At 45.9% G+C, this 21,916-nt stretch overlaps 1 protein-coding gene across 1 annotated transcript; it reads right to left on the reverse strand.

Annotated features, from left to right (window-relative positions):
• Positions 1–3,038: 3,038 nt before the first annotated feature.
• LOC142572629 (acyl-CoA-binding protein homolog) lies at positions 3,039–21,826 on the reverse strand. The gene is made up of 4 exons (XM_075681874.1): positions 21,706–21,826; positions 20,395–20,509; positions 16,697–16,759; positions 3,039–3,507 (listed from the first exon to the last, which is right to left on the reverse strand). Exons 1-4 carry the CDS (start codon positions 21,718–21,720, stop codon positions 3,434–3,436), a joined length of 267 nt encoding a protein of 88 aa, XP_075537989.1. The 5' UTR covers positions 21,721–21,826; the 3' UTR covers positions 3,039–3,433.
• Positions 21,827–21,916: the final 90 nt, after the last annotated feature.

Genomic DNA, 21,916 nt, shown 5'->3' on the forward strand with positions numbered 1-21,916 from the left:
GGAAGGTGGTCCGGTCTCGAGGTGGCGTGCGAATCACGCTATATACGCGCGAGATGTGGCACAAATGCATATACGCCCCCGAATCGGGGACGAGGATTGTCGGGGCACTCTCGCGAGGACGACGTCGGTTGCACGCCGCCCGTCAAAACTACTGCCGGCTGCGACCCAAGGATGTTTTTTTTTATTTATTCGTTAGGTTGGGCTATTGTGCTTCGAATACGGATGCGTATGGCTCCGCAGCACTAAATGGCAGCTGAAGGCGCAGGATACGCATTACGCCTGCAGAGATATGGGCTTTTTGATAAAAGAACGTGTATATACATACAGGCAATATATCCGTATGTCGCGCACATTGGGTTTTCCAAAATTTACAAAGAATTGTAGTGTTACACTTATCCACGATTTCTTACAGATTAGGTGCGCGTTTCATGACTTTCGTATCAGAAATGATTAAATAAGCCCTGTTATGTGCTCTGTGTAGAGCCGGCACGCAAAAAAATCCAGCTGTTGGTCTACTTCTTGCGATGAGATTTGCCAGTGCGGTTGCAGTATTCCGACCTTCTTGTCCTGAAGGTTAGTTTCCAAGCCAGTTGTAAATATGAGGTCGAAGTGATGATCTTTTTTGTTTAATGTCATTGGGATTTTCTCTAGTATTGCGTTTTATAAGTAAAACAATTCGTTTTACGTCTTAGCAGTGGACATGCAGCCTGGTACTGATGGATGTAACCTTTATTTTATGTACTGGCACCACCATTCATGAGTCAGTTTATGATTGCGATGAAATGTGTCTTCACTTTTTGTGTCTATGTGTGTAGCTGGGGCCGAGGCCTAGATGTTTAAATAAAAGTGTGGAAGCTCTCCTCATGGAGAAATTGCAGCAGTGTCGTGGTGAACTTATCCTTCATAATGCAACAGCGCCTATATACTATAACACTCCGTCCGATCAATTCGTAGCTTGGCAACTATCTGTATCTTTTCTCGAGTAGCCCTAGTTTCTGGGCCAATCCATAACAGGTGGTGAATGTCCGCTGTAGAAGCTGGAGCAGCACACTATGGACAGTTTATTGGGTCAGGTGTCAGATCTGCACGCCCAGCTGTCGAAAAGTGTAAGGGCCGTCCAGCTTGTATTCTCTGTGCTAGGCGAGGTAAACAAACTTTCGCCCTCTGCTGTATGTATGCATGTGCTTGCATCACAATAGTACATACAGGCAAATTGCAACACTGCATTCCTGAAGTTTCCACCAATAGACGAAGTTCTACAAACTGGCAGATAGCCAAAAGGGCAGCGCCAGGCAGCAGCTTCAAGCTAAATGCATCTATCAACAATCTCGCGTGGCTCATAATCGCATTAAGTTAAGCAATTGTCATTGCTTTCGAATAGCTCGAATAGAATGGTAAAGAGGTACCACTTTACCGGACCACTAAGCTTGATTTCGTTTTTCGTGGAGTCAGTATCCTTTATGAATTTGAGTCGTCTTGCACTAATTTTCGCAAGCGATATCCTTCTTATGCGAACCTCAAAGAAAGTTTCGAAGTTGTCTGCACATACGCAGCATACACGTTCAAGGCTGGCTTCCCCGCAACAAGAGTTCTCGCAGGGAGAAGCCCACTTACGTAACGTTCTTCTTTGTACTGGTCGTAGTCACGATATTGGGCGTACTTTCTGTGATCATATGGCTGAGAACCTCGCTGTGGCAACGGTATGCGTAATTGTAGATAGTTCGCGAGTCAACTCTGATTAAACCCGCGCTCTCAATTCTGAAAGCGAATGCCATGCGGTTATGTATTTTTTAGGGACGGTTAAATGAAAAAGGTCTCTTGGCGGAGCTCACTTTCAGCTAACTATTACATCGAATTTAATAAGAACAGTAACTGCCCAGAAACTACACAGCGTTCATTGCTTCTGAAGCACAAAGAGCAGGTTTGTCAACCGTTTGTACTCCTAAGAGCTGTTAGCGCTGTTCCGACGCCTTTCGCGGTTCAGATGCGAAAATTACAGTAACGACCAACTACGCCCACTCTAGCTCCACCTCTTAGAATTGAGAAGCTCTCTTATCTTTTTTTCCTTTTTATTGGAGACCTTCGTTACTGCTTAACATTATTACGAATGCAGTATAGTTCCAACAACCAATGCAATTTAGCACTATAGCGGCTGTTTCAAGTAACTGGACAGAAACGCGTAATTTCGGCCCAAAATCATTTGCAACAGACTGGCATTTTCGTTATAAATTCTTTATATTACAACGTACGTCCACGACCCGCCACGGTGGCTTAGAGGCTATAGATGGTGTTGCGCTGCAAAGCACGAGGTCGCGGTAGCAAATCCAGGCCGTGGCGGCCGCATCTCGATTGGGGTGAAATGCAAGAACGCCCGTGTCCTTTGGATTGAGGGCAGGTTAAAGGTCTCCTGGTGGTCAAAATTAATCCGGAGACTCCCACCAAGGCGCGCCTCATAATCGAATCGTGGCTTTGGCGCGTAAAGAAACCCCAGAATTCGTTCATTCATCGGACGTCCATGGTTCGGTAGGACAAAGAGAAAAGTGAAATACGAATGAAAATAAATAAATTAAATTATAGGGTTTTGTGTGCCAGAATTATGATCTTATTATGAGGCAAGCCGTAATGGGGGACTCCGGAAATTTGGACCACCTGGGCTTCTTTAGCGTGCACCTAAATCTAAGTACACGGGTGTTTTCGCATTTCGTTCCAATCGAAATGCGGCCGCAGTGGAAACACGTGTGAGTACACGCGCAACACCAGATCAGCTTTTGGAGCATGTCTGTCAAGAGTATAATGCAGAGCTGACATGCCGATCGTCATTTTTATAAGTGGCAAGCAGATATACATTCAGCAGGTGTTGACACCTACTATTAGGACATATTCCCTGAAATCCTTCCGGTGATCCGTTCATCTCTTATAGCTCTTACGCCTATTTCGCTCCAAAGACAGCACGTGCTAGAAGGTCGACAAACTCGAACCACTTGTAGATCTCGTGCACAGATCGAAAGAGAAAGAAAATGACTCGACTTCCGTCAAAATTATAAAGCAAGAAAGACCACTTTTATTGATACTCCGTATGTACAAAACACCTCAATGGTACGTCAGAAAAGTGTTCCACTGATACTCGTGCCGCACCCAATGGCAACATCCCAAGAGATCGGATTAATTTAGGTGAATGTACAGCGTTATTGCTTCTGCGAGAAGTGGTGCGTGGAAAAAAAAAAAAAAGAAAGGGAATAGCTCATATCACAAATGTACCAGTTACGAAACTAAATTTGTCCGGCGACCGTGGCGACCATGATGGCACGCCGCCAAGAAAAAAAAGAAAGAGAGCGAGGTGACTGGGCTGATACGAAGAACACAGATCACGTCGAAGGCGCGTCAGGTAGAGCGGTGTGAGCCCGCCCAGGCCGCAGGAACGTCGACCTCGCAATCACTTCTTGTACTTTTCTATGAGCTTGCCGGCGTAGGTGACGTAAGCTTCCTTGGCTTCGTCTTGGCTGGTGCCTGCACATAGCGCCAAAAAGTGTGCACAGAGTCAATTGAGAACGGGGCTACGGTACGAGCGTAAGTTTTTAGTTTATTGCACGTTTGAAGCCCAATCCATCAAACACAGCTAATACATACAAGGGTTCCAAATTAGGACCCTTACTTACTACTAGGATATTGATGCAACAACGGCGGTTACGGTTATTGTTAGTACTGCGGTAACCTCCAGCGCGCGCCGCCCGATTTCGGATGCCATGCTACTGCGACATGATCGATAACATTATCCCAAGGTATATAGTGAGAGCAGAACACGAAAGGGCACATAATGTAAGAGAAGACGAGGCACAACGCTGGCTCACAAACCTTTTAATGGTACTGATTGATTAAACCAGATCGTAATCCTAATCAGTGTTTTTCCTGTTAGTGTTCGTGCTTTTGCTCTGCATACTTTTAATATGAAACCATAATACTACTCTCTGTAAGCGTAAGCTGTTCCACATTAATTTAGCGCTGGAGTGAGTGGAGGCTACGAGGCCTGCACTGGTGCCATGGAATATGAGAGACGACGCTCTGACGCCGATGGGCATGGGCATCGCAGCAAGAGACGCGCCTTCATAACATTACGTTCCCGACTGCATGGACGACGTCAACCGTAGCTTTCACTCCAATTGACGCCACATTATATTGAGTATACTATGGCATATGCTGAGCAGACACAAGAAGCCACGTTTATTGATTCACAAGGCCCAGTTCCACGTGTACTAGGAAGAAGTAAGCGCAGACATATAGCTTCAAACTTGGCGCTTATCCTTTTTCATGGCCTCAAACAGACTTCGTCATTTCCTCGCATCATTCCTCTATTAGCTTTAGCAACTATGTGCATGTGACGCCCTCTATTTATGCAATATCACTACACCAGCAGGTGTCGTTAAGGACAAATAAGCAAATTAGCGAAGAAACAAATGAAAGTTTCGCCGAATAAATGTTTGCGGCGATAATATAAAGTAAGCCTACATAGCACTGTATATCTCGTTTGCCACCAAACCGTGAGCCACTACTTATACTCCGACGCAGTTTCATTGATGTTATTTCTTTCTTTAATTTTATTTACTAGACCTTTTCATACGTTCCCCAAATAAATCACAATTTCAATCCTACATATTGCGCTATAAGGCCATTTGCCTAATTCCGTTGCAGCAACGTAAGCACATAGTAGACAAGGGCGAACTATTCTACTTCTCAGATTCCTTAGTTCACTAATGCGAGGAATAAAATCACCTAGAGTCGGATACAACTTCAGAAAAAAGGGGAAGCCCCGCCCAGATGACCGAAGCGCGACAGCCGATTGCCTCCGTGACTAAAATAGTCCCGCTCGAAAAATCGTGGTCCTGAAACGCGTAATTCTCGGTATAAATAAAGACTTTAGTATTTTGAGGGCTGGTTTAGTAGAGCTCTCATGTGCTACAGAACATGCCGGATAGCGACAAAATATAACCCCGTGCCTTTTACAACGCTGCCCGTCGTCTGCTCTTTAGCTTCATTGCAAGTGACAAAAGTAGAAAGAGCAGCTCTGCATGGCTTTTGCGCTTGTTTACATGTACACGGCGTATCTACTACTCGTTTTCTAAGCTTAAAATGAATCAGCTGCTATTGAAAAAGTATTTATATAAAACAATGAATTCATCGCAACCATTACAAACCTGGGGCGAGAATACGGTTGAGGCAGGAAGGTACAAAAATCCTTCATTCATCGTTTTAAATAAATACTCTTGGTTTTAAATAGCAGAAAATTTGTATTTTTTTTGGTTTTGTGTTTTCACAATTTCACAGCACGCATTCTACAGCTTGCGCGTGCAGTGACAGCAATGTGACAGCAATCAATCGACGGTGCTACACAACGCTCGAACACGTACCGTCGCTAGACGCTCGGCTATATCTCAATGCTGACAATGATCGTTCACGCTAAGTTGACGGCGACAAATCTTTGCGTTGAAGGCTTCATCTGCAAATATTTTATGTTGAGACACTCGTAGGTTTGTTTCATGCGCGTACACTTTTCTGATTTCTCCTGAAATGGTTTTGCTCCATCACTTCACCCCGTCCGACGACAAACGCAGCGACACAGTACACGAACACACCCGCCGCTAACAGAAGGCACCAGTCTTTGGAAGACTTTTCTCGTCCTAACGTCAGTCGGGAGCGAAATAAAACAACATGGAACAAACACGCAGGATGTGTGCTCGTAGCGGTCGCCGCGGAATCCTGTTTTCAGGCAAAGCGTAGCGCAGCGCCAGCGATGCTCGCTGCAATGTTCCTTCTCCGGATCACGGCTCAGAATAAACGCACGTGGCACAAATGAGGCATTGTAAGCTCGTAGTAATATTTCCGGCGTGAAAGACCATCACAAACAGTTCTGGAATTCACTCTGACGAGGGGCTGAAGCACACAGCTGACGCGACCTCGCCCAGTTCGAAGCGCGGGCGGCCATCTTCTCCGTCGGCGCGCTCACCGGCCGTCCGGCTGATGACGTTAGTCCAGAGTGCGCATCCAGTAGTGGGTGCTCGTGTGCCTCCGCCTCGGAGGAGTAAACGTCCCCTTTTTTCTAAAGTTGCATCCGACTATAGTTTGTTATTCTCAATCAGCTTTTCTTCTTAATTAAGTTACAAATGTCAACGATGGACAGTGTATGGTGGATCATACTCTTTGTCTGCATGAGAGGACGTACACGCATCAGCAGTATGTACATCCGTGAGCAAAAGTATACGGACGACAAGCTCACTATATATATATATATATATATATATATATATATATATATATATATATATATATATATATATATATATATATATATATATATATATATATATATATATATATACTGGATTTATTCATAAATCAGGTGCACGAACGGAAATTGACTAAGGCATCAAAAAGTTTGCAGTGAGAAGTTTGAACATGCAGTCCTCAATTTTGAAGTTGTACTCATATGTGGTGAAAGAAAAATCGGCTTGACCGCGGAAACCCCCTGCTCCTCACACTTTTGCTCATAAGAGTACGCCATTTCGTTTTTGGCAACGTTCTGCGTGGCATTACAAGGGCTGCTGCTGCTGCATATGCAGGACGGCGACGATAAGCACGCGCGTTGACCAGACGTTTCGTGGACGGGCAACTTCCGCAACAGATTTCGGAGATCACAGAGCTCGGCGAGGCAAATGCGGCCGGCTATAGCCACACATGGCTAGCAGCCAATTAGCGCGGCCCGGACTCGCCGTCTAAAACGACAGTTAAAAACAAAGAGATACATGTCACCTGGTTTTACGCTAATGGCATCTGCCTGCTTGCAGTGATATATATATATATAGACGTAATAAAGTGTTTGCCACTAATTATCTGGCAGGCATTACTTTTTGACAAAAACAAACAAATTCAATAGAAAGCAACCCCATCAGTGACGTCGTGCGGAGCAACCGCAGTTAGCCCAGTAGCAGCTCCGGAGAAGCTGCGTACGATTGCATTAACAGAGCGACTCCCAAGCTGTTCTTGCTTTCTTTTTTGTCCGCTCAAATGTCGAAAGTTGAAGGCAGGAAAGAACGACACGGCTAGTTCGAAGAGCAACAGAAGGACTCACGGCATATACATTTTACGCGCTTCTCACAACCGCTTCGGAAGAGAAATTTCTCACGAAACGCGAAAAAAGCCGAACTCCCGTTGTCCGGAGTCCCGTATAGCACTGAATCAGCTTTTCAATCACACAGTTATCCTGGAAGCTTTCATCTTACACTCCGCGCTGTCTTTTCTTAATCTTAACATCGAGTGTAATGGCCCACTCCCCCCTTCTTTTTTTCTTTCGGGGCGGCTCGCATTGGGGGAACTTCCTTCTCTAAATTTTAAGGCTTCTGACTTTCCGTTAGCGGTTTGCAGTCGGTCGAAGCCAGCCTAGGTTCGAGAAGATACGGTATATGGTTAACACGTGCGTACAGATCACATACGTGCGTACAGATCACATACGTGCGTACAGATCACATACGTGCGACTACAACTGAACATTGGACGGTGACCGGCCGGACAGAACACCGCCAGCGAAAAATAAATATAAAATAGGCGGGCAGACAGGAGAGGAAAGGCCGCACGCAATAAACCGAAGACGGCGACGATGTAACGTAAGAGAAGCGGCATTCATGACGCGGGATTCCCGACGAGGAAACGCACAGCGTGTACGTAGGTATTTTCACCGGCGCCATCGCTGAAAAGGCCGCACGAGAAGTCTTTATTATACCAGCGAGACCGGTTGTATTGGAAATCACCCACCCCGTCTCTTTTAACAGAGTGAACGTCATCGAGCCCGAGGCGAAGTTACTTTTTTTTCGCGCGAAACGCTAGTCGCGGAAAATTACCGAGATACGCCTGTAATGGAGGCGAGGAGGAGTAAACACTGGGACGAAGTGACAGACGGCCGTGCAGTTTTCTTCTGTGCGGGATAGTGAAGATGGCGCGGACAGACGGAGTTCTGCGGAATCGGTGTTCCTATAAACACCTAATAACGTCAGATCATAACGGCAAATCGACGTCAGAGATAACAGCATGTCAGTTTCATTTTTGTTCTCTTTCGTGCTGCCTTTATTTCATTTCAGTCTGTTGATATACATGGACAAACTTTCGCATTTTACTTAGTAGATAGATGCACAAGACAGACAGCATGGACAAACTTTCGCGTTTTACTGTTTGCCGCTCTGCATACTCTTGGCATCGAGTGCATTCGAATATGACCAAGTGCAACAGCTGCAGCGTGATGATGAATTCAATGAGGACCGGCCGTTCGTTGCCGAATAGCGCAATTAACAGCGGTAGACGCGCAACAGCTGCAACGCCGTTCGCGTGCCATTATTCCCCCGAAATGCCCCCGTCACATGCGCGCGGTTACTGTGCACGTACAATAGCGCATTATAATAAATTTAACAGGCACACTATCTGTTAGGTACATGGCGCTTGCGAGCAATGTGTTAGCGCCCCAGATTTAGATCGATCAACGAATCAACTAATTGATCAATCAATGCATTCTTTACCGAGTGAATAGAGAAGATCTTAAATAGAAACTAGCACGTAAAGAGAAAGAAAACTGGCATTAACACCTAAACTATCACTCCTCCCTACCGTGCTAACGTTTTAAACTGTGAAACGCCATTACAGCTACGTAGCTTTGTAACTTTTTTTTTTGTTTTTTTGAGAAGCGAGGAAACACGACTCGTACTGTCGCAGTAAACTAGGCCACTTGAATCAAGTCCAAGTCAGTATGCCAGAAAAAAAGAAGGAAACAATGGTAGACACGTTATCTTAGTGATGTAAGACGACCTTGAGCTAAAAGAACGTTCAGCGAACAGATATATGCACGCAAGAGAGCAGATTTTTTTTTTTTTTTTTGCCAGAAGCGGTTCCGCAAGAACAAACAGGACACGCAGTATAGTAGTCTACAAGGAAGTCGGTTTAGCGGGAAAATCTAGTTCCATTTTTTCTTGTTACGATTGTTGCCTAGTTAGTCAGGCGAGTAAGTGGATGGGGGGGGGGGGGGAATCCAGACACTATTCTGGGTCAAGCCCGTTTAAAGAGGTAAGGTGACGTAATTGCAACGTGCTTTTGCGTTACCTTTGTGAACGCGCGGGCGGCTCTGTCGGCTACATCGACCGAGTGACTCACTCCGCCTCGGCGCTTCGTGCCTTGAGGTACACGACTATACAGAAAGTGTCGCTACAGCCAGCGCGATGGCTTCACCTTAAACCGGCTGAAGTTATGCCGCAGATAGCAGATCATTTAGGTTATGCAAATACCCGCATTACAAAACTTGGTCACAAGTGTAATGACATATTGATATAGTGTACAATCATGCTGCACTGGATATATATATATATATATATATATATATATATATATATATATATATATATATATATATATATATATATATATATATATATATATATATATATATATATATATATGCACAATACCAGAAAAGCTTGCCTTGATGTCACAGACTCTGAAGGCGTCACACACACACACACACACACACACACACACACACACACACACACACACACACACACACACACACACACACACACACACACACACACACACACATGTCAAAATCCGTGACGCCCCACTGACGCACCGGCGCTGGAGCTTCAGCACGAATTTTCCTTCTCTATCTTTTTCGAACGTTTATTACTGTAACATCAGCATTTCGGTTTTATTTCGTTATTTCTTTGCCCGTTTACTTTTTTTTCTTTTCTTTTGGATGTTTTAAGCATAGCTGAAGTGAATGTAATTTTTGCTACTTCGATAAGTGGCTGCTACGTCTGTTTTCCGCCACGCGCCGTCCGTTACATTGTCGAGCTGTCATTACGACAGCTTTTACCTCGGGCCCCGATCATCGTGCATGACGTGGGCAAAATTAACATTCATAGCGGTGTTTCGCGGAGCGCACGAATGGCTTTGGGAAAAATACAGAGGAGAAAGAGCACTAACTTCCAACTGGAGGAACCCTTGTACACTGGAAATGAAGATTACATTACGTAAAAAAAAAAAATGCAACTCTGACTTTCATTTGCTCTTCTAATAACCCATCTATTAGCGTGAAATATACAAAAATAAAGATTTCAATGCAATGCTTTATCATTACAAACTGAGTTAAACTTTCTCTTTAGTGTATCTTTTAAAACATTGCCGTTGAGCTAGCATAACGGACTTCTGGAGCAGCCACGAGCAGAAACGGTTGAGCGCCGTCGTATGCTACAGACGACACTAAACACGACACTGTCACTAGGAAAAGCGATTTTTTTTTTAAGAGGAAGCTTTAGCTCGGGCCCAACTCCGACGCGGCCTATTCAAATACATGTAAAACGCAAAAACGTTTTTATGAGATAACCCCTGGACCGATTTTGATGAAATTTGTTGCATTTGAAAGAGAAAGTTAAATTCTAGTGACTGCTGGAAGCGGAATTTCGAATTAGGGATTGAATTTTCCTAAAACTATTTTCAAATATTTGACCGTTTGAAAGAAATAGAGGCACGAAGTTTACAAATTGATAGCTATGCATCAAGAACTGATATCGCGGTTCTGTAAACGGCATCCATTAGATCATTCAAAGCGGACAAATTCAATATGTCATTTTACATCTTACATGAATTTGTTACGTTGGTTACAACGGTTTTACAAAAGTTGTATTTCCCTATGATTAAATTTTTTTATATTCATGTGTAACATATCAATTTTGTCCGCTATGGATGTACTTTTACATGCAATTCACAGAATCGTATTATAATTTTTGGTGGTTGAGTTACAGAGTTGTAAACTTGATAGTTTCGTTTTTTGAAAATTTTTGATTTTTGCCAATTTTTAATAAAAGATTGACGACCTAACTCAAAAATTCGAAACCAACAGTCACTAGATTTTAAGTTTTTCTTTTAAATGCAACAAACCTCGTCAAATTCGGTGCAGTGGTTGCCGAGAAAAACGAATTCTCCTTTTACATGTATTTAGATAGGAGCACTCGAGCTAAAGCTTCCTCTTAATGCCACACAACTTAAGAGACGCCGTGGAAGCATTTACGCAAAGTGCGAGAACTTCGGTTGCCACACGCTCCGATTCAACGCTCACACGTGCTCTGTACAAGCAACATGGCCAGCAAGCGGCATATACGGCGTTATATACAGGCGGTACCCCGCATGCATGCACGTCCTTCAGATTGCTTAACATATACAGAGGCGCCAATTTTCCTTCTATAGCACGTTTTCTTGCACTGAGTCCCGAACACGGAACTTCCCGTTGAGTGTTACTCAACGAATTGCCGATAAGGAAAGAACACACTCTGTCAAAAGATCTGTGCTCTCAAACAGTACAAACAAGATGCGGCTACGTTCACGCCGTACTAAAAAGCAAATATCCAGTTCTTCCTCTCTCTCTCTCTCTTATATATATATATATATATATATATATATATATATATATATATATATATATATATATATATATATATATATATATATATATATATATATATAGCCCCGGGGAGTTGCATCCGCTTTTTGGGTAACGCAACGCGACCTCTTTTCCTGAGGAACTGCAGCCCATCCGAAGGCGAAAGCGCTGGAGTGACCTCGCGGGAAGAAGTTGAGATGGCCGCTGGCGGTACAGCCGCCACTGCAATCCCCTCGGAAACGGTCCACGCAGGAGTGGACGCAGGGGAGGGTTCAAATAACGGTCATCTACAAGGAGGTATTTCTGGCGGCGACATGAAAGCCGAGAGGCAGCTGCCTAACGGAAGGAATCGTTGCCTGGACAGTCGGGAGCGGTGGGGCGGGTGTTCGGGCGTGCGTGGCCACCAAAGAGAAGGAGGTCAATGGCCCAGCTATTCGGGTCGGAGGAAAGAAACAAGCGACGACGCGTATACGGTCGCTCCACGCCGTTTGCCTGCAGGAACGCCGGGACTGCTAAACAGAGGGGAAAAGAAAGAAAGAAAGAAAGAAAGAAAGAAAGAAAGAAAGAAAGAAAGAAAGAAAGCTCAGATTCACGCCCATCGTGCGCGCGGCCGAAAGAAAACAATCGGAAAGCCGTACACGCGTATACCGCGCCTCGCCCTTTCACGTGTAGCGTGTGCGGGCAGCGGCTGCTCTGACGAGAATCGCGCGCTTTTAAAGGTAAACGCGAGCGCGCATTTGGCGATTGCCCACGCCGCACAGCTCCGCGATAAAAGCGCGCGCAACGTTTACGCGCGCAGGCTTCCACGCGGTTTGGGCCGCGATGGATGCTTGACCCGCGTGACCGTCTCTAGCAAATCGTTTTTGCCCTGATGAAGAAGAGTCGCTCTGCCGAAACGTTGGCTCCGACCTGACGCTTCCTACTTCGCCCACACTTGATCACCTTTAATAAACCTGTCACTTCAAAAACTTCTTTCTTTCTTTCTCTCTCGCGCGCAATGACACAGAGAATATCAAATGTCATCATGCTCTGCGCAGTATACTACAGGGCAAAAGGGAAAAATGAAAGCACCCGCACACGAGAGTGACAACGATGCACCAAGAAAAGACACCCAATGACTGCAGTGTGCGACTAAAATGTCCGGATTTTATTTTCCATTATGAATACTGTACAAACATTCTTGTAATTAAGAAATGATGATGTACATTACAGTAATAATCAAGGAACAGCTCTCACTAATTGGTTTATACGAGTCTCGAGTACGATTCCAATTATACAAACAGCAACTTATAAGGCCGACATGGCAGAGTACGGAGGCCGTGCTGAAATTAGTCCTGTCACTTTGCTGTAAGCAAAAGCAGGTACTAATCATGAAAGCCAGCAGCACTGTTTCTTTCTCTACCATAGATAGATACTTCGTGTAATGCTGGGAGGGAATGCTTTCGTTATGTCATTTTGTAACCATTTTATGCTGTCTTTCTTTCTTTTTTTACTGCCCGCTGTTTTTCGGTGGAGAATACAGAGTCGTTCACAAGCGGATGCCGATGAGTTTCCCTATAACTGAATGACATAGATGCGAATGACACGCGACAGGAATAGTAATATTTCTTTTGTTACAGGAATACTAAATAAATGAACGCCCAGAAGAGCTTTTTTTTCTCTCCAAATTTTATCATGACAGGCTCCAGCAGCGGTTCTAAATTGTTTGTTCTCGACGCTTTTATTACTTTTGTTTTTCGTCCCAAAAGCGCACCGGAGTGCAGGGATGCAAAAGGCACACCTTCAGAGGATTAAAAAGTTGAACGTAAAATTTAAGCGCCCAAGCGATACGTGTATCGTAGCCAGGAGAGTGCAGAATGTCTACTGCGCAAAACTAAAAGCTTCGCGACGAAAATGGGCCTCGGAGCGGCGAATTAAAACAAAATTCGGAATAAGGAAATCATTCATGCAGGATAAACCACGGCCTAACCGAGACTGGAAGGCTTTCCTCCCGTTTCGGCAACATGGAGAGTGCTTCTGTTATGCATGCCCGGACCAGCTATTTCAAATCATGGAAACTCGGCGGGCAGAGTGGCTTAATTAGCGGAAGGATGCGGGGATGTTGCGGACCCAAGTCTCATCCCCCTCCTCACCCCCGCTCTTTTCCCTCCCCAATCAGTACTCGGAAAAAAAAGTATGCAGATCCCACGCACTGTGGGAATCGGTGTAAGCGAAGCTTTCCGTGCTGGATGCTTTGATTGACGATAATTAGCGGTGATGTTGACCGGCTGACGCTTAATTTCTTCAACGTTTAGGTTGAACGTTACCTTGCGTGAACCACTGCTGTTTGTCTGCGTAGTACACAGAACGCAGAGGGATAGGTGTTTGCTTGAGGCGTTGCTGTGCGCCATACTTTATAACCTCTGAGAGGGTTAAGCGTTGTCATTTCCTCACATGGCACATCACATTGTGGCAGAAGCATTAAACTGGAATTGGATTATGGGGCGGTACGTGGCACAACCACACTTAAATTATGTGGCAAGCCGTAGTGGCGGACTCCGGATTAATTTTGACACCATGATGTTCTTTAACGTATCCCAAAATCTAAGTGCACGTGCGTTTTCTATTTCGCCTCCGTCGAAATGCGGCTGCCGGATCAAATCCGCAACCTCCAGCAATGCCATAGCCGCAGAGCTACCGCGCTGGGCACAGAAGTGTTGATTTGACGGTCGACCGCTCCCGTAGTGTCTTCTGGACCCTGCGGTGCGCTTTAATTAATGCAGCTCTGCTTCTGCACGCCGTGCGTAAGTTGCCCGCTTGACATATTTGCATGGCGTTTATTTTTCAGAAATAGCAGCAACGTACTGTACCGTACCTTGAACTTAAACTTATCCTGTTTCCCCACAACCGCTGTCGTATAGTAGTGGGATTTTCCTGCCTTCGCACGTCACCCCCCCCCCCCCCCCATCTCCTATATGGGAACTGCCTCTTCTTCTCCCTCTGCTCCTTCTCCTCTCTACAGTTCTATCCGCGTCCTCTCTGGCCTCGCACGTTATAGAAAGGGAAGCCTGCAGTTTCTGCAATGCTTCTGAGAGGAGTCACGGATAATTGCAACTGTCAAGCGGCTAATGTGGCGACGGCCAGGGAGCTCCAGAGGGCATTGCGCACATTAGATGCTATGGGGTGAAAACGAGTTTCTCCCGTCGCTTTCCCTCTCTTACTCGCGCTTGTCATCTATATACACGCTCTGAACCACCCCCCGAGGCGGTGTGCGCCACAGCAGCCCACAGCAGCAGCAGTGGGAAAGTCGAAGGAAGACGCAAAGAAAGCTTCGCTTTAATATAAATAAAACGTTCTGGAAATATAATCGTGGCTACGTAACTGCAGAAGAACAAGAAAATATGGCAAGAAAGAAAAAAGAAAGATGATGACGAAGCTTACAAACATTCATGGCACACTCCCCCAAATCATAGCGACGAATAGCAAACTTGAGCTAAAAATGCCACCCGCACACACCACTGTGAAAAAGACGCGTCGCCGCGGGAAACCGCATCGATTGCGAGAGCGCCCCAGTTGACATCGCCAAGGTTGAAAGGCCAGCATCCTCATTGTTTGCGCAATCAGTACGTGGCGGCTACAGTAGCAGGTCGCCGGGCCCGACCGAATGCACGCGAGTCACGCGCACTTCATCGGCGAGTCTCGGTACAACCAGTGGCGCAGCCGGGGGACCGTATATCATCGACTAGACGTTTTCTGGGATACTTGTCTATATTTTGTGCGACACAAAGCGACTGAAGCGACACCTCGCCAGAATCGAAGGACATTCTGCCCGGCCATTCTGTGGCTCAGCCACACAAGGTCGACTGGGAGCGATCGATCCACGAGACGGCCCCGGGAATTATTTCCGAGGGAAACCCAGGTGTTCACTATAAAGGAAAGTGGACCTCTTGCACGTGGTCGACCGCATTCAGCAAAGAGGTGGTAAGGCAAGGGCTCAGTTTCACTCAGTTTCCCCACCTCCGCCCAGTCCCGTAGCGCACCCCTCGATAAGATCCTGAGATCTTTTTTCCTCGTATGCGTAAGAACGACGCTTTGCGCCAGTCGGAATTTTACGATGCGAGGTGTTGTAGCGCGGAAATAATGGGAACGAAAGACAAGAGCGCTAATTTCCAACTAAAGTTCATTCAAACGACATGAGCACGCACAAAGAAAACAGCTCCATCTGCACAGACGTCATAAAGTTTAGCGACTGCAGAACGCAGGTGCTCCAACTAATGGTGGCTCGTGCGTACGGTAAGTTGTTTGTGCTGAGACTCACGGGTATACGTGAGCGCCGAAATAATGATTTAGCATTCTATGTGAAATAGAGTTCCAATCGCAGTCGTCGTTTGGCGACTTTCTATCCAAAATACCGCATTACGGCAGTTGTCGGAAAGATATAAACGATTTACGCGTCGTCATCGCGGTTGTAAGAGAACAAATAGTTAAACAAATACACCGATTAACAAATACACCGATTAACAAATACACCAATTAGACAAAAAGAAAGTCGCAGTTTCGCCCGAAAGGAAAAGCATCGTTCGCGATAGCAAATTAGTAGGCAGCTACACAAAGTAAGGATAGTAGTTTTATCGGCCGTATAAACTCGTGAACGTTCGATTACTAACTAAACTAACAAACATGGTGCCACGCGCGCACAGGCAAACAGAAACACAATCCCCCACTCTTTCCCGGTGCCTTGCGCGCGGTGGACGGCGGCGTGCTTCCTCCGCGCCTAGCTCCTTTGCGTGCGCGAGATCAAGCAACCATCCTCGACTCACCCTCAGACGCTTTCCCTCGCACCGACAGCATAAGGCGTGCAGACATGGTGTTATCGCACTTGGAACATCACGGCGACGACAACGTAGGAAATGCGCCTAGAGTGTGCATATAAGTGCTAACGCAATAAAAAAAAAAGTTCGGCTATTTTGGCTTTAGGACTTCTGACTCTCAATAGGCAAGAACGCGCAACGACAGGCGCCCGTACATCCTTGCTCTGCACTTGTTCGCGTAGCGCTAAGGACACAATAGTCAGTGCGTTGCATGCAGTACAGTGAAAGCTTCGAAACGCATAACTGGGATAACCGGGAAGGTCGAATGGAAAGAAAAAGAAAAGCGAAATAGAAAGAAGTCCAAGTAAAAAAAGCAAGCGCCGCTCGACCGGTGCACGGCGTCCGCGTAGAAGAGCAAAGCAGTTACATAAACACTGACCTTTCTTCTTGTTCCAGAAGGTCCACTTGGCGCGGCCTTTGGGGTCGAACATGCCGGGCTGGCCTAGAAAGAAGCAGACATAGTCGTGAAGAGGCAGCGTAGAGGGAACGACCTTGCCCCCAGCCTAGCCGCTGCGTTTCCGCTTACCCAGTCAGCGCTCTATAAGCTGAGAAGCGGTATACGCCCATAATATGACCGTCTGCGCGCAGTCAAAACTGATGTCTTGGAATATGCACGCTACGAGATCACAGTGTTGCAACGCGAGCAAGACGTCGATCTTATGCTGAAACACTTCCAGGGGTCGAATTCACGAAGCTTTTCGTTCGTATGTGCTCTTTGCCATTGGCTGGCCCGTTTCGCTAATAATATGCCCAGCATCAGGATTGGCTTAAATTTTCTCTTACGAACAATTCTAGCGTTAGACGTTTTCGTGAATACGGGGCCAGCAGCCTACCGGCGTCGGCAGTTATGAGTGTTACCGAGCCCGTTATGGCTACGATGCGTGTCCGCGGCTGATATCTCGCTTGAAGCACTGCGGACTATGTAGTTCGAATTCACAAAACGCTGCGTTGTATACAGTCATCGGTGTATATACTTGTATACAGTCGCGGTGCACGCTCGAGAGTGTCGGCCACTGGCGTACGAAGCAACTTGTTTCTATAGCGTGCGCTGTCAGGTGCCATCTCTGCAATTGGCTTTCGCAAATTCCGTCTATATGGACGATTTCGTCCAACATCAAGCTAGTAGCATGCTAGTAGCCTCAGTTGCCTGGCTGCATCGAGCGAAAGCGAGCCTTATCACGGCCTATCGCAAACTCTAGCTATATCGCGTGCGCGCAGAAAGGAGAGCTGGCCAATCAGACAGCGCTATAGCTCGGAACTCGTTCCGAGTCGGCGACCTCCGGTGTATCGCGCACACGCAGTTTGGCGAGACTGCTTCTTTTCGCCTACATAATAAACCAGGTTATGGCGAACTTGTACAGAGATAATTATGCCAGTATTGAACAACAGAAAACTAAGCTGTGAACGTGACAATGTATAAGATATATATACACGGTATATATAGTTTATCTACCGCCACATCGGATATAATGAACGCGCGCACCGCTACCGCGCGAGTGTCGCTATCTATATAGGCCGCGATCTTGTAGCGATGCCTCCCGCTCGATTCTATGCCGCTCTTATCACACACCGTTCACTGCCGGCTGATCCCGCTGATAACGCGGGGAGGGGGGGGGGGGAGGGCGCCGCTGTGACCACCAACGAAGCGCAAAAAAAAAATTATGGGATTTTACGTGCCAAAACCACTTTCTGGTTATGAGGCACGCCGTAGTGGGAGACTCCGGAGATTTCGACCTCCTGGGGTTCTTTAACGTGCACCTAAATCCAAGTACAGGGGTGTTTTCGCATTTCGCACCCACCGAAATGCGGCCGCCGTGGCCGGGATTCGATCCCGCGACCTCGCGCTCAGCGGCCCAACACCATAGCCACTGAGCAACCACGGCGGGTGACGAAGCGCAAAAGGGAATGGCATCAGAAAAGGCAACGCCATACTTTCGCCCCTTCCATAATGCGTTAACAATGCCCAAGACTGTTCGGTAAGAACTCTCGCTTGTCGACAGTGAGCCTCTTCGGTTATTCGTCCCTGACGGCCCGAGGCGGTGCTTTCGGCCAATGAGCGCTGCGTATTCAGCATCTCGGGGAAATCCTCGACAGTGCGGCACGACAAATCGAAGAAGCTCAGTGTGTCTATAGTCTCATCCTCCGTTCCAACGCAGTTTGCGCGACCGCGGCCATACTCTGTAATCTCGCAGTGTGGTGGACCCTTCACCACGATAGTTTATGCATATTTATTCTGATCTCTGTGCACTGGTGTTTTATTTTTTTATGTACAGGCTCTATGTGCGAGAACATTCTGTTCTTTATATTGCCTCCCTTACTTTGCCTCTCGAAACTCACAGTTTCTTTAATGATGTCGGCATGGCCACCGCCAAAAACAGAATGAGCTTATACTCCAATGGTATACTAAACATACCGCCACATTAAATATGATAATTGTTTGCAATGTTCACCATATCAATTTTTTACGATTAAAAACAATTACATGCGGATTCGGATACATCCGAACACAGGACATACCAAGTGGATTTATCGCGCATTGTGTGGCTAGTTATTGAAAGCTGTCTGTAATTCTCTTACAGCCAACGCGGCTCAAGACGCTCAAGAGTACACCACGCTTTCACCATTTGCTCTTGTTGCTCTTGCTCAATTTAAGTCACATTATTTAAAGGTCAGGACTCGTCAGAAAAGCTTCGTACGCAAAACAAATGGGGCAGGCGTGCCGTGACCCACGCTATACCTCCATTTATTAGTAGACGATGCTGTACCAAAGGAATCTGGCTGCACCGAGTAACTGCCGTGCGAAGTAGCAATGCACCATGTTGATTATGCGGTTAATTTTTCGGGTTTGTTGTCTTATTCCTTACAATGAAGATTAATCCAGTTCATTCGTTCACGTACCTCAAGGCGGTACTCGCGTTCACTTTCGCACTCATTTATCTTCATAGTCAGTACAGGTGCTTTTCGAAAAGCAAACAATTAATAGAAAAAAACGCACACACGCGCGAACCCGCACACACACAAAAAAAGAATCGAACTATCTGAAAGTCCAGCTTGAAAAAAAAGAAAGAAGCATTAAGAGCCTTGTGTATGGAGGGGGGGGGGGGAGGATGAACTGGAGGAGGCGACCGTGATGTGAAGCACAGCGGAGCATAAACGGCCCCCGAGAACTCACCAGCGGCAGCTGTGTAACTATACCAGAGGTACCTATAAAGTAGTCACGGCTCGCTTTGCTATTCTCTGAGACATCAGTGTTTGTTAAGTATAATAAACCATCCCCCTCTCTTGCCATCGAAGCAGGCTGAAATGAATAAGATCCGTGACAGGCGCAGGAAGTCAATCGGGGCAGTCCATTCTTTTGCTTCCCGCCACGAGTGTATGAGAAAAATATTACTCATCTGTGCTTTTTTTTATTGTTCCTGCCAGCGACTATTATGAATGGGCAGTGCACGTACAAATGGGACTGTTATTGCGAAAGAACCACAGCCTGTATCGAAGCGATTGAATCTATTCTCCCGCAAGTACCAGAGCTGTGGAGAACACGACTCGCAGAAAATGATATCAGAACGGTGCAGGAACGGTACTAACTTATAACAAGTTTTTCATTAGACAAGCTTCCAGCCTAACTCTAGCCCTGCGTCAATTTTTTTCTTCTGGAGCTCTGCAAGCTGATAAAGACAGCGTAAAGCCCGAGGTCACCTCATCAACTTCCGACTTCCACGTCTTCAAAGCTACAATATAGGATTTCCGAGGGACAGCAACCTCTACGCATAGCAACTCCTAATTCATGTAAAATATAAATGCCATTTGTTCGTTATCCGAGCAAGCAACCTAATCTGCTTAAAAGCAGTGGTAGATTTGAGCCATCACGGACGAACAAACCGGACAAGTTTGACGGCCACAGCTTTCAGTGACAAAGGGACGCAGAAATCCACTCGGATACGTTATCTTCTTTCTTAATTCAGGGCAAGGGCAACTGCGCTATCTGAGGAAAATCCATCAGGGCAGAGGCTCCATATCGTTGCTGATCAAAAAGGGAAAGAGAGAGAACAAAAAAGAACGTGTGACATAAGGACTCACTGATGTTGCAGTCGCCAATGCTGCCCTGCTTATAGAGGGCGTAAAGTTCGAGGAGCTCCTCGTCGGACGGCCGCTCCTTGAGGTTCTTGACGTCGTCGGCGGCCTTGTTGAATCTCTGCGAGGGCGGGAGGCAATGAACACGGAGCCAGTCTTCACTAAAACCCTTCATATTTTGATCGCCAAGCTTGTGGAGTATGCAAAGAAACAATCTCTCCCGATATCTTATTTCTCTCTCTCCCCCCGAATCCCCCCCCCCTTTTTTTTTCTTTTTGTACACATCAGATGAAGAGTTATTGCCTTCCGATAACGTAAGTGTACCGACTTAAAAAGTTGCGAGTTAGAAGGAGGGAGGGTTAAAGCGAGAAAAGAAATCGGAATTGGCTCATAGCTCACGCATTAGACCTCTTATACCTGGAGTTGTGTTTCGAACAGACAAAAGAAATGGCAGCACGCAAAATATGCTAAGTATAGGGGGACGGATGAGCATTGGAAAATAAAGCGAAAAGACGTAGCTATCGGTCGTCTATTAAAAAAAAAAAAATCACGGCAGAGCACATTCGCACAAAACTGTTGGCATGTTGGCAGAGATTATTCGTTATTTTCCGGCTCTTGCAAAGAAAATATACGAGCGTGGGACAGTCGTACCCCGACGCTTTCGCATGAAAAACGTTTAGAGATGAACAACCAACGGTGACTGCGTTTCAATTATTCACTTCGGTAATTAATTCTCTGTGTCAGCCGCTACTGACAATAAATCAATGGGCAAAGAATAATTTTCGGTGCGATATAAAATATATTTTATCTGAGCAAGATGCACGCTAGCATGAGTGTTCGCGCCGTCTACGCAGGCAGTACCTATGCGGCCGGGAGATCGCGTTCGTGCACAAGCATCCGAGTTTAGAAAAGCTCGTGCCTGTCTCATGGAATCTGCTATACGCTTCAATGCGACTACACTATAATTGAATCAAGAAATGAACGAATGATGTGAGAACGTCACAGGTTGCCACAATTAAGGCGCTTTTTCCTTGTTCTGTTCCACAGCTTCGGCGGTCGAGCAATGCCCTCGTTTTTTGTAAATCTCATGCAATTACGTATTTTCATACACTAACGTGCGTATGGACATACTATATGTAGTAAAATTATATATTGATGGATGCGTGAAAAGTGCTCAATACACGAGAATCGTAGAGACAGTGAAATCAGTAGGTACATTAATCTGGGTGCTGCATTCGGGTGTACGAAGTGAACAGCTACAACACATTTTTTTATCAGATTTTAAACAATGTTGGCTAAATTATCTTACTCCCTTACCTCGTCCAGAGACATGATGACTCGTAATCCAAAGAGCGAATAACTCCAGGAAGGAAATTCAGCTAATCGCAAACCGGCTACCACCTTTATAGCAGTAGACAACTGGTGTCTTTGTCGCTGCTGCTGCCTAGAACAGTAATTGTCCGCACGTAGCGGCACAAGAACTGAAAATTTTAAAATCATAAGACGCTTTTCTTAAGTCTTTTTAAAT

Source organism: Dermacentor variabilis, chromosome 2 (assembly GCF_050947875.1).
Source record: "Dermacentor variabilis isolate Ectoservices chromosome 2, ASM5094787v1, whole genome shotgun sequence".
In the NCBI taxonomy this organism is placed as follows: Eukaryota; Metazoa; Arthropoda; class Arachnida; order Ixodida; family Ixodidae; genus Dermacentor; species Dermacentor variabilis.

Coding starts and splice junctions, on each gene's coding strand:
- LOC142572629 (XM_075681874.1), bottom strand. Junction 16,760..20,394: donor CATTGGCGACTGCAACATCA/GTGAGTCCTTAT, acceptor GCTTCTTTCTAG/GCCAGCCCGGCATGTTCGAC. Junction 3,508..16,696: donor CTTCTGGAACAAGAAGAAAG/GTCAGTGTTTAT, acceptor CGCTATGTGCAG/GCACCAGCCAAGACGAAGCC.